Raw genomic sequence first — 11,492 nt, forward strand, 5'->3', positions numbered from 1 at the left:
TTCTATTCACCAGCTACAAATAAAAAGCCCATCTAGCTGAACAACAACTTCAGGATGTTTTATGCCAATATAATTGCATGGTTTGGAGTTTCAACAGGATCTTCACTGACATACTTAAAGACTCACATCTATGAGTTTGAAAAGAGCTTTCACATAGCTTTCTGCATCTGTAAAGCTTTCTGCTGATACCATTCACATTCCATAGGATTTTACAGAAAATTGGCACTCCCAACTTACCTGACTTGTCATGTGCTGGTGATAGTGAGTTTCTTTCCTTCTAGAATCTCAGAAACAACAAAATGTGTGGCCTTGTATTCACAGTGAATGAATGCCCATTCCAATGAGTACAGATATGACAAAAAAATGTTGAGCACTGTCTAAAAACAGACTTATTGTCTACACAATTGATCTACAGTACGTTCTGCTGATACTTTTAACTCCAGTTCCTTCTGGCCTTTTCCACAAGCAGAAATATTTTTCATAATGGAAAATGTATACTCACTTGGCAAGTTCTGAACAGTTCACTATCTTCCTTTCACAAAGGGATGGTCCAACAACTGCAGAGCAGACGGGCGTTCATGTTGATCTCTGCATTGAGGATTTGAAAAATCAGTACATAAAATGAATGTGCATGTATGGCATGTAATTATTTGTAAAACCTAAGTGCACACTATGCCATTTATTTTTTTCTTATTTGTCAAGTGATCAGTCCTTTTCAGGTAGCTTTTTTTCATTTCCTTTTGTTTTAATGAGGCTGACAGAGGAGGGCAGAATTTATGGGAAGACAGAGTTGACACTGATGTGACTTATAAAAAAATACTTCATTACAAAAATCATTCTTCCACTAAAATCTTTTCAAAACATACAGTAATTCTGTAAATTTTGATGTTTCAGGTGTACCAAAAATGTATTTAAGGAATGTGACAATTATTTGCCTGAACTTGTGTCTGTCAATCTATTCTGTCATCTCCAATCAACATAATTCATACTAACAAGGCCATTTGGAATTACAGTATCCACGTATAAGTCTGGGACAAAACATGTATTTAAAATAGAATAAGCACCACAGGAATAATTCTTATAGTGGGTGAATGCTTGTTTGTTTTAAATATAGAGAACTTTATGTTTCCAGTAAAGGATGCATTTCCATACTGGCAGTGACACCAGATTTTCTACTGCAGGAGACATGAATTATGTGAAAGCTCTTTCATTTAGAATATTGTCCTCAAAACAATTTGCTAGACACAGGCCAGACTCAGCCAGTCGATACTGAAACAGCAAGGCAAATAATTTTCTTTTTCAAAGAAAATTATCCCACATTTGTCTAGAACGTGTTTGTGCATGAAAAATACAGGAAAAGTAAATGCTGGGTAGAAGGCCTACAGGAAAAGGAATTTGTGGCTTTTAAAAATACCATTATGGAGAGCAAATCTCTTTTATGTACACTATTATTTAATGGCTTTCCTGGAATGTTGTAAAACCTAAGAATTTACAGTATGTTTGTTCTTCTACACAGTCTGAAGTACCATTTAAGAGGTAACCTAAATTCCCATGAGCAATGTCCACTATATAAAATAACTGCGTTTTTCACTTCAAAAACCACATACCTGGTTAAGCATGCATGCACAAAGTCCACGGCAGTTCCAGAGAACCGATCAGGTAGGGAAGGCATCAGTCCTCTGTGGGCTCCAATATAGAACATGGCTGCTATCCTGTCCATGGAAGCCAGTGGTGGTTTTCCTGTTGCCATCTCAAATACAGTGCAGCCAACACTCCAGATGTCTGATTTCCTCCCATATCCAGATTCATTGATAACTTCTGGTGCCATCCAATATGGTGTCCCATGCACAGACTTGAGCATCTCGCTGTGTGTGCCGCCGAGGCTGACCCAAGCCAAACGCCGGGCACAGCCAAAGTCAATTAGCTTTACTATTCCATTTGGCATGAGCATAACGTTATTGCCCTTGATATCTCTATGGACAACACAATTGTCATGTAGATATGCAACCCCTTCTAGAATTTGTTTTGTGTATTTACAAAGGACAATTTCAGGCAATGGACCAAAACGATTAAGAATACTGGAAATTGAGCCACCAGGAACAAACTCCATGAAAATACTTAAAATATTGTCTTCCAGACAAGTTCCTAAATAAGTTACAATATTGACGTGCTTCAGTGTCTTCAGAAGATCAACTTCCTCATGTAGCTTCTGATACTCCTTTTCTGTAGTCAGTTGATCTGATGTATCCAAAACAACCTGCTTTACAGCTATTAATTGTCCCTGGTTTGTCAGACCGCAGTATACCTGCAATGAAACTAGCATGTATTAAAATGGAACATGAAATTAAAGTGTATGATTACTTATTTTAAATACTACCTTTGTTTCTGTCATGTGTGAGACATGTCTCACTGTACAATCAAAATATTTAAGTTACACACTAAATGAGAAAGGAGTCATTTATAAGGTAAGACATAGCTCAGAGATGACCAGTGCATCCCTTAGCATACTGAGACCAACTTACTGTGCCATAGGCTCCCTTTCCAAGGACTTCCCCTCTTGTCCACATGATAGTATCCTTGTTATTCAAATTGCCTCCAGGTACTTGAGTAGATTCCTCAAAGTTTAGCAGTCCATTTTCTTCCAAAAAGGCTTTTCTGTCACTCTGCTTGGAACATGATGGTTGGTGTGGGGAGAAAGAAAGGAGGAAAAAGAAGGCCTCATATTATCATTACTTTTTATAGAGAGTAACTTTCACGAGGCATGTATCTTTTTTACAGATTTATATATATAATCCTTGCCTGGCACATCAATGCAATGGGTACGTTACCTAAGACTATGGAAATATTTTCAAGTATATACCACAACAGTAAACAGTCTGAAGATTACAGCATGCCATCTTTTTTGCCATTGAAAGCAAGCAACGCAGAAGGAACACTTAAAAGAACATAATGGCTTACTGTTTTATTTTTTTGGTCACATAGCTACAGTTTGCAAAGCTTAAGGGGGAATGTGACGAGTAGGTAAAGTATATAATCCAAGCTTCGTGAAAGCAATTTGGAGGGGAATTATCAAGAAGAAGAAACTGCTTCAAAAACAATAGGAATAATACTGCACCCAGACACAGATCCCTGAACTGAGGTACAGTTGGCTTCTGTGTTTGCAGAAGCAAAAGGAAATGTATCAAAATGTACTGAATTAGTTTCCCTTGTAAAATTTTTAAATAGATTAAAAATCTAAGAGAGTAAAGGAGAAGCAGTACTGGTAAGTAAGCTCCTTAGTAGGAACCCCTTCACTGAGTGAGGGACAGAATAAGCCTTCTGAGTTTGAAGTTTTCATTAAATATTACTTAAACAGTTGTGATTAGCCAATACTTGTAGTTAAACCAATTAAAATAGCCTCTCCCTTTTTTCACTATAATTTCTCTATTTAACTTGACTTGTCATCTAAGTCTTCCTGGTATGTCAGTCGTGTACCATCTGACTCATGTCAGACAGGCAGCACCTAACATCAGTATCCTCAGCTGAATGCTGGAAGATCCAGAGGGCAGCTGGCCTAAGCAAAGTACTCCATCTTTAATGAGCACATACTACCAGAACTTTAGTTAAGCACTGGTTACTTAGTTAACATGAAGAATCATCTTTCATCCAACACTGTGTTGAGCCATCCAAAGTAGCAAGTTAGAAAAAATTAATTTTACCTTCTCTAGACCATTATCTACTATTTCTCCATCTCTAGTCATTATATTTCCTTCTTCTTTAGTATAGGTATTGAGCATTTTAGAACCTGCATATTTTGCTCTTGAAGAGTTGATGTCTTTTTCTTCATGCATTAGCAATTCTGCAGCCAGACAACAAATCAACTCATCAGTTACATCCTTATTTTCTGTCCAGGACAAAACATTTTGACTTGTCTGGAAACTGGGACTCATAACATTTGTTGTCTGAAGCACTGAAGGCTGAGTGAGTTCATTTGCAAAAATACTGTTCTGAGGTGTGTATGCCCAACCATGACTTAATTTTTTGATAAGGAATTGACACTCCAGACTATCTGAAATGTGTGACGCTTTTCCTCTATTTACAGTCTCAAAAGTGGCCTGGTCTGATTCCAGGTGTTTGCAGCCATCCATATCCACCCTGTACTGGGGTACACAACTGTTTTGGTCTGCTTTTAATAAGCTGTTACTTAGAGCAGTGCATTCTGTGTAGTCATTATCACTGAGCTGAAGAAGATCCTGGCTATAGGAACCAGCTTTCTGATGATTGGATAGATCCTGACTGTCCAGAGATTGCTCCAAAGAAGCTTCTTTAATAGCTGATAACCTTGAATTTGAAAGAATTTTGTTCCTCTTGGTTGACTGTGAAAACTCTTCTAAAAATATAAGCTGATGATCTGTATCTCCATGAAGCAATGTCATGCTACTTGAAGTCTGTATTTGACAATCTGGACCAGAATATATTACGTTATCTTGCTCTGTGCTGCCACCATGCAATTCAATACTTTTGCTGTTTGCACGTAAGTCTTTCTGCTTTTGTTTAGTGCCAGATATGGTCTTCTTTGCTTTAGAATGTGTTCTCTTTTGAGTATTTCTTGTTCGGCTGCTGTCTCTTCTTTTATTGCAGGTAGAACTGCAGGTGCTAGCGATGCATACCCCAGGTGGAGCAGAACAAACTTCTCTGTAAAAACTGTTCTCAAGTTGATCAAGATCACGTGTGTGGGAATAGACAGGAGTTCCAAACATTTCATAAACATCTGGGCCTTTGTCATTTGAATTTATTTTCTTGAACATATCACTGTATTTCAGTTGTACAAAATCTGAAGCAGATTGTGCATATTGCAGAGAAAGCGGAGTAACAGGTTTCTTTGAGATAACTAGATTTTTGCAACTGCAGGAAGAACGTTGCTTCTTAAGTTTCTGAGCACTCTGAAGAAAATGACATCTGTTGGTTTGAGGTATTTTTTTTTGGCACTTCAGGAAAGTCTCAGATTCCATGCATGGCAGTTGCAAAGATGGAAAAATCTGCCTCTTGGCATTCATCTTTTGTGTATTACGTTTTGTGGAAATCTCATTAGAAACAGCTAAGCCTTCAGGTGTCCTTGTCTTGCTACTCATTTTAGATTTTGATGAACATTTGTTTCTATTCATCTTTACCTCGCTTTTGTCATTGTAAGCAAGAATGTTGAAGCTGTGACTGATATGAGGAGGCTGGCTACGAACGGCGCTCCTTTTTCTGGCGGGATGTTTATCGATGTGTGGTTTCTTAGGTGGTCCTTGTTCAGAGAAAGTAACATGGACAACAGGAACAAGCTCACTTTGACCTCTTGCAGTCAATTCTGACATTGCTTCTTTTTCCAGTTCAAAATTGAGAAGACAAACATTATCTTCTGTTTGTTTTCCAGAACGATCCTGCACTTCTACTCCAGGAATTACTGCAGCTACAGAATTACCTTCTAAGACACGGCAGGAATCGATCACTTCATTTTCACACAAAGAACCTAAATTACCATCACCAAGCACAAGTACACTCTCAGCATCTTCATATGGTCTACAATCCAGTATCATCTCTGTAATGCTCGCTTCTACACTAGTTCTACAGGAATTCTCCACTCTTTCTTCCTTCTTGTCAGCTCTTAAAAGGTCTGTGTTGTTTGGCATAGGACACAGGGCAGTAACTACTCCACAGTTTATCACATCGTTACTTGAGTGCAGGTTAAAAAGATTATCATCAGAAAAACTGCCTTGGGTCATAATATCTACATTCTCACAAGCCACTGAAAATTGAGACTTCTTCTGGTCCATTTTTTCACTGTTGACAGCTACCTCAGCTTCTGTCCATTTCAAATTGCTTTGAATTTCTTCTTTCTTATCACTAGGGTACTTACAATATTTATTCTTGCTGAAGCAGTACAGGCCTTCTGATGGAGTGAACATATCAGAAATAGTAGCCACAATCACACCTGAAGACTTTTCAGCATCTCTTCTTACTACATTGTCTAACTGATACTGATAAAATTTAGTAGCTGATTTTATAGGCTGAGAAATAGAGTTCGTAATATTCAAAATATTTCTGATCTTGGTGTGCTTATTGATGAAAATATCATCTAGAGGAGCAAGATGAATTGTTCTTATAGGCTGAAGTGTCACTGGTGGCAAATGAAACTGTAATTTCCATTAAAAAAAAATTAATAATGTACTACACAGCAGATAAAGGTAAAATTTAATCACTAAGAACCAAACATTGATGTGTTGATTTGACATATTCCTATATTTAAACTAATAGGAAGTATAACATCAAAACACTGAGAAAATACATTATTTTTATCAGATTGACAATTATTCCTCAGTTTGAGGCAGTATAGAAAGTGGGATTCTTTGCTATAAGGCATAAGTCACTACGCATAATTTAAAAACAGTAAGCCTTGGCCACACATACAAATAATATCATCAGTTATTAACTATGCCTTATGCTATATAGCATGTTTGATACACAAATTCAAAGACTGGTCAGCAGTTTATTGTGCTAAAATGTCCTTCTTGCTGTGCACTCTCGGTGAATAAAAGCACAGCTCCTACGCTGATAGTTAAAGCCTTTGTATGTAACCCTTCAAAAAGAGGCACTACAGGATACACTATATTCCCAACAGAACCAGATGTCATTAAAGCAATTTTTAAAAAGCAAAAGCCTTAATAGTACAACAGAATGCTATTTCATCCATGGAAAAAAAAACCAAACAATTTTTACAATTCATTTATTAGTTTTAAAAGTCATTTACTGTAATTCTAAACACGTAGCTCTTCTGTGCATTCAGTGTAGACTTAAGAAGTTCTCAAACCATGTCAGATGGGCTACAGATCCAGCTCAACAGCATTTTGTTAGAAAATACTACAGTCTGTACTACTTTTTTTCAGTGAAGTTGCACAGGTGGCTACCACAAATCCATTTTTTAACATCAGCTAATGCAGTATCCTGTTGTGCTTAGGATGTATTTTATTATCCCTCCCTTCTTTCTTCTCTTCCCCTTCCATCACCTGAAAGGTACTGCACATCTTTGAAAGAAAACCAATTTGAGAATTTAAATATTTTATTGTGATTATTCATATGATCTGTGTGAATAATTTTCTGAAAGTATTTCTATTTTTTACTGTATAGGAAAGAGGTACAAAATAAGCTCTAATAAGCTGCATACTTTTATGCAAACGAATGCAAGAGAAATAATTACACAGTCATATGCTCTGAGTACCCATCTGCATGTCTATATTCAACATCAGCAAGAAATCTGCAGGAGATTTTTGCTGCATTCCAAGGACAAGCTGAAGTGTGAATGTGCCAGGAAAGCAATGAGGGCTGTTTTGAAATTTACAGTTGAGAAGACTTTGTTTAGTCTGCGTGGTTTTAGTTTGAACGCTCAGTAAATCCCAAATGATAAGCTCCAGTAATCATCAGAGCCTAAGAAGTGACATAAAGCTGTATTAAATTACATTGACGTCGACTAAATTATTTTTCTTAAACATTTCCTTCAGTAACGTTTTATTTTTCCATAGCTCTTTTTATGAACTGCTGTCAGAACTTCCTGCAAATGCTTTTGTACTCTGCAGTAGGTACACTAAAGTGGATTCAATAATTCTCTAGCAGAAAGGACTATTAATTAATATCTACAAAGACCAAATTCTAAGTACAATGAATTTGACCTTCTGCAGCTCTTAAAGCTCACCTAGTGTGATGCACTGGCTCATGTTAAATGACCAGCTTGATTGCGAGGACAGGAGTAGCCATAAACAACAACAATCCTGTTTACACTAATCACAACATTTCACGATAACTACTATTCTAATCCATCATATAATATCAGGTCTGTTCTTCAATTTGGCTTCAATTTTATATTACCCATCAACACAATGAAACTGCTTTGCTTTGTTTTTAAATTCAGCAAAGCTAAGCATCTAAAGTGTCTAATATACTGAAAATTAACTTATGTGTTTCCATTTTAAGAGGTTCTATATCTTTTTAAACTTCCAACACCTTGCCCTCAATAATCCCAGATGTAATACTAACATAATTTTGAACAAGTGCTGATATATATCATAACATCTATAAAAATATTTGATGTTCATCTGAAAAGCTGTAGCAGAGAAATCCACCCAGACTTCTATTGTATCAACTCTTTTAAAGTTTTCAAAGTATACAAAACTTTTAATTGTGTTTATTTTTGTACGTAATACCATCTTACCTCAGGCCTCTTGTTCCTGTTTTCCAGTATTGTTATATTCAACCCTTAAAAATCAAAATGCATCAATGTTAGTGAGAAGTTAAACAGACTACAGTTGTCATTACATAAATATCTGAACTGTAGGGTTCTGAGGACCAGACATTTGTCTAACACGTGCCTGCAAGACTACACTATAAATCTGCTATAACAAAAAAAGGAGGGAAGTTACAATTGCACTTTCTATAAAACACAGTGAAGTACAGCAATGTAAAAATATTTTATTCTAATAATTTAAGCAAATATTCCTTCGAAATTCCAGATGTTTGCTAACTACAGCAAGTAGCTAATTAAATCAATTATGAAATAATTAATTCCAGCAGGAGAAAAAAAAGTGAAAAGAGATGGCATCCTTTTGGATGGCTCCACTGAGAATGCCACTGTACATTATGTGTGGGCAGTTTTATTACACAGAGTAATGGGAGTGTAACATCTCTTTTTTCCTTTATGTTCCCTGTTGTTGCTTTTCTTTATCTCCTTCATTCCCTAAATACACATACAATAATTTAAGAAGACTGGCAATATGGCTAAAGCCTACTTAATGTGAAGAATTAAAACAAGAAGACAATAAGGACTTCTGAGGCTTTAGCACCTACCTTGAGAGTGACATTTAACTTTTTAAGAAAGTTCTGACTTTCAAATATGAACTTACTTTGTTGCCCACATGCTTTTATTATCTGGAACACATCTAAATCCTTAAAATACTTTGGAATGTTGGATTCTGGGTATGAGGCCTGTAGCAGAAAGCTGAAGTCAAAGCCACGTCTTATGTTCTCTTTCTTCAGCAAGAAAGGTAGAGTGCTGCGCTGTGCCATCTGTAACGTTACCGGCTTTTTACTTGGACAACATGCCACTTGTTTATCTGGCTGCAGTCTGGTTGTTGCTGTTATCTGGCTAAAAGGCAAAACCAGAAACCAAAATATGACATGAAAATCAGTGGAAGGAGCCTACTGGGTTCAAACAATCATTCAACTTTGGAATAAGAGGAACAAGAAGCTTGCAAGACCCAAGAATGCCAAAGCACTTTCTCCTTCTTGATCAGACTAGGAAGCTGTGGCTCTTCCCAGCAGCATCTAACTGCTATGCTAGCAACTGATCACAAATAACAATGAATGGCAAATGTAGACAAAGGCACTGTATAAACAGGAAAACACATGGCCCATCTTCCCCTTGCTGACTGAAACGGATTGCTTCCAGCAAGTATTTTTTAAGAATCATCAGGAAAGTATTTCAAAAGCAGACCAGGTGGTGTGCCTTTGTCATTTATAAACTATGCTATGGCCTCCCTGCAAGAACAGACGCTGTATGGACAAGACTCAGATTTCAGCTATCTTGTTTCTGAAGAATGGCAAATCCAAAAATGGGGAGAGAAATAAAACAAAACAAAACACATTTGATTGAAAAGAGGTAGAAAATACAGACTACTTTATCTTAAAGCTGCATGCAAGGCAGTTCTTTGTTTTTAATTAGGTCAAACACTTATGTAAAACCATACACTGGAAACTACTTCTTATACTGTCCCAAACCACTAGTTCATGTAGTATGATACCTATCTGCCTCTGCCAGGTTCAGTGATTGACACTGGAAAGGAACACCATGCAACTCATATAGCTGTATCTAATATGTGGCACAAAGTAAATCTTTTCATGTTCAGACTAATTCCTGCTTTGTCTTCGCTTTTGGATACCTACCTACAAATTAAACATCAATTCTACTTACCTATTTGTTCCTAGAGCTTTGTACAAATCACAGGTTTCTTTCATTATCTTATCTGCATTTTGAAGAGCAATAACATTTCCACAACCTGCATCAGTAAATTAGTATATTTGTATTATACTGCTGCACTTCATGAAATTCTAGTATATTGCATATCATTCACTCACCAGTCATACAAAGCAAATATACTTATTTTGGGCCATTAAAATATTATTGGGATGTATCGAGAAAAAAAGAAAAGCACATTTCATTTCAGTAAAATACATATACTTTTTGTTGTAGATTTTAAGACATTTGAATGCATAAATCTAAAATAATTTCAGCTATTTTGGTAAGTATATTAATTCAGTCTACTTTTAAAAGCAAACGTTTAAAAAATCCAGTTATATCTCCCATTTCAGTGGAACAGAAATATAAGAAAAAAAGATGGACCAATTCATTTCGAAAAAGTATTAAAATGAAAACAAATCTCAGGGCTTCCCCATGGCAGAAATAACTCTAAGCTCAATTTCATATTTTCTTGTGGATGTTTGATGTTCACAAATGACAAGATCTCAAATTAACATTATCCTTTTTCTTCCCCAGATCCATATATTCAATTTCAGAGACTTCATGTCAGTGGTTAGATACCTTCTTTGCTTCTCCTCTTAACCTTCTGCTCCTCAGACATACTGTCCTTAGATGCTTTAAGGTCCTGAAACCGGAAAAGATATTTCCCTAATTGATTTCCAATTCAAGCACACAAATCAGTAGATCATATTTCATTATTTTGGGATCCTATACAAAATCAGCATTGAAAAAGTACTTGAAGTTATTAAAAAAATCAGTTTAACTTAACATCCAATGCCCCATCCTGCAAATACACAAAACGAAGCAGTCCAAACACAAATTGTGTTGCTAAAAATTCAGCACATGCTGTGAAGAATAAGAAATGAAAGCTCTCAGTATTATTTTGCTGATATCACCCTTAAACAGCAGACCAGAATGTCAACAAATCACATTTAGAAGATAATTCTATTTTGAACATTTTAACAACCCAGATCTGAATTGTTCATCTTTATTTGATCAATACTCTCCCTTAGCAACAGAGATCAATAAGAAAAACTTTCCGAGCACCGAACAGCTCGTATGCTGCAATCTCAACAAAGTCTCTATGTGACCGTTTTTGTAATCGTAATGCAATCCACATCAACCCTCTTTCCTAAGAAACACGAAAAACTCATAAAAATAATATCCATGGGGTTTCTTTATGGACTTGGGGCTCTTTCTGAAAAACATGGACTTCTGTTTCTCAAGTGGCAAGCATATGTAATGTAATTAACTACAGTGAATTGAAATGAATGTAAGAAAATCTTATTACCAGCTAGTATCTATATTTCAATGCTTCCCACTGTCTTTATTACTTAGCAAACAACAGACAGTTTAAGAAATGCAGAAGATACTGTCAGATGTGTGTACAAATACACAGAAATGAATATTCCTCATTAAATGACAGACAGCCTCAAATTCATTA

At 36.2% G+C, this 11,492-nt stretch overlaps 1 protein-coding gene across 1 annotated transcript; it reads right to left on the reverse strand.

The window, feature by feature from the left end:
• On the reverse strand, nucleotides 1-10,649 carry MAP3K19 (mitogen-activated protein kinase kinase kinase 19). Its single transcript, XM_065750273.1, has 8 exons — nucleotides 10,610-10,649; nucleotides 9,983-10,067; nucleotides 8,916-9,157; nucleotides 8,228-8,271; nucleotides 3,699-6,158; nucleotides 2,523-2,663; nucleotides 1,608-2,305; nucleotides 1-588 (listed from the first exon to the last, which is right to left on the reverse strand). The coding sequence occupies exons 1-8, from the start codon at nucleotides 10,647-10,649 to the stop codon at nucleotides 525-527; spliced, it is 3,774 nt and encodes a 1,257-aa protein (XP_065606345.1). The 3' UTR covers nucleotides 1-524.
• Between the last annotated feature and the right edge of the window lie 843 nt (nucleotides 10,650-11,492).

Source organism: Cyrtonyx montezumae, unplaced genomic scaffold (genome assembly GCF_038088225.1).
Source record: "Cyrtonyx montezumae isolate F1298 unplaced genomic scaffold, pur_monq_1.0 scaffold_7, whole genome shotgun sequence".
Lineage (NCBI taxonomy): Eukaryota > Metazoa > Chordata > Aves > Galliformes > Odontophoridae > Cyrtonyx > Cyrtonyx montezumae.

Excerpts from the sequence above, each read along its gene's own strand:
- MAP3K19 (XM_065750273.1), bottom strand. The coding sequence starts at position 10,649 with ATGTCTGAGGAGCAGAAGGTTAAGAGGAGAAGCAAAGAAG. Across the intron at positions 10,068-10,609 it reads TAAGAGGAGAAGCAAAGAAG|GTTGTGGAAATGTTATTGCT; the intron begins GTATCTAACCAC and ends TTACTGATGCAG. Across the intron at positions 8,272-8,915 it reads AAAAGCATGTGGGCAACAAA|GGTTGAATATAACAATACTG; the intron begins GTAAGTTCATAT and ends TTGATTTTTAAG.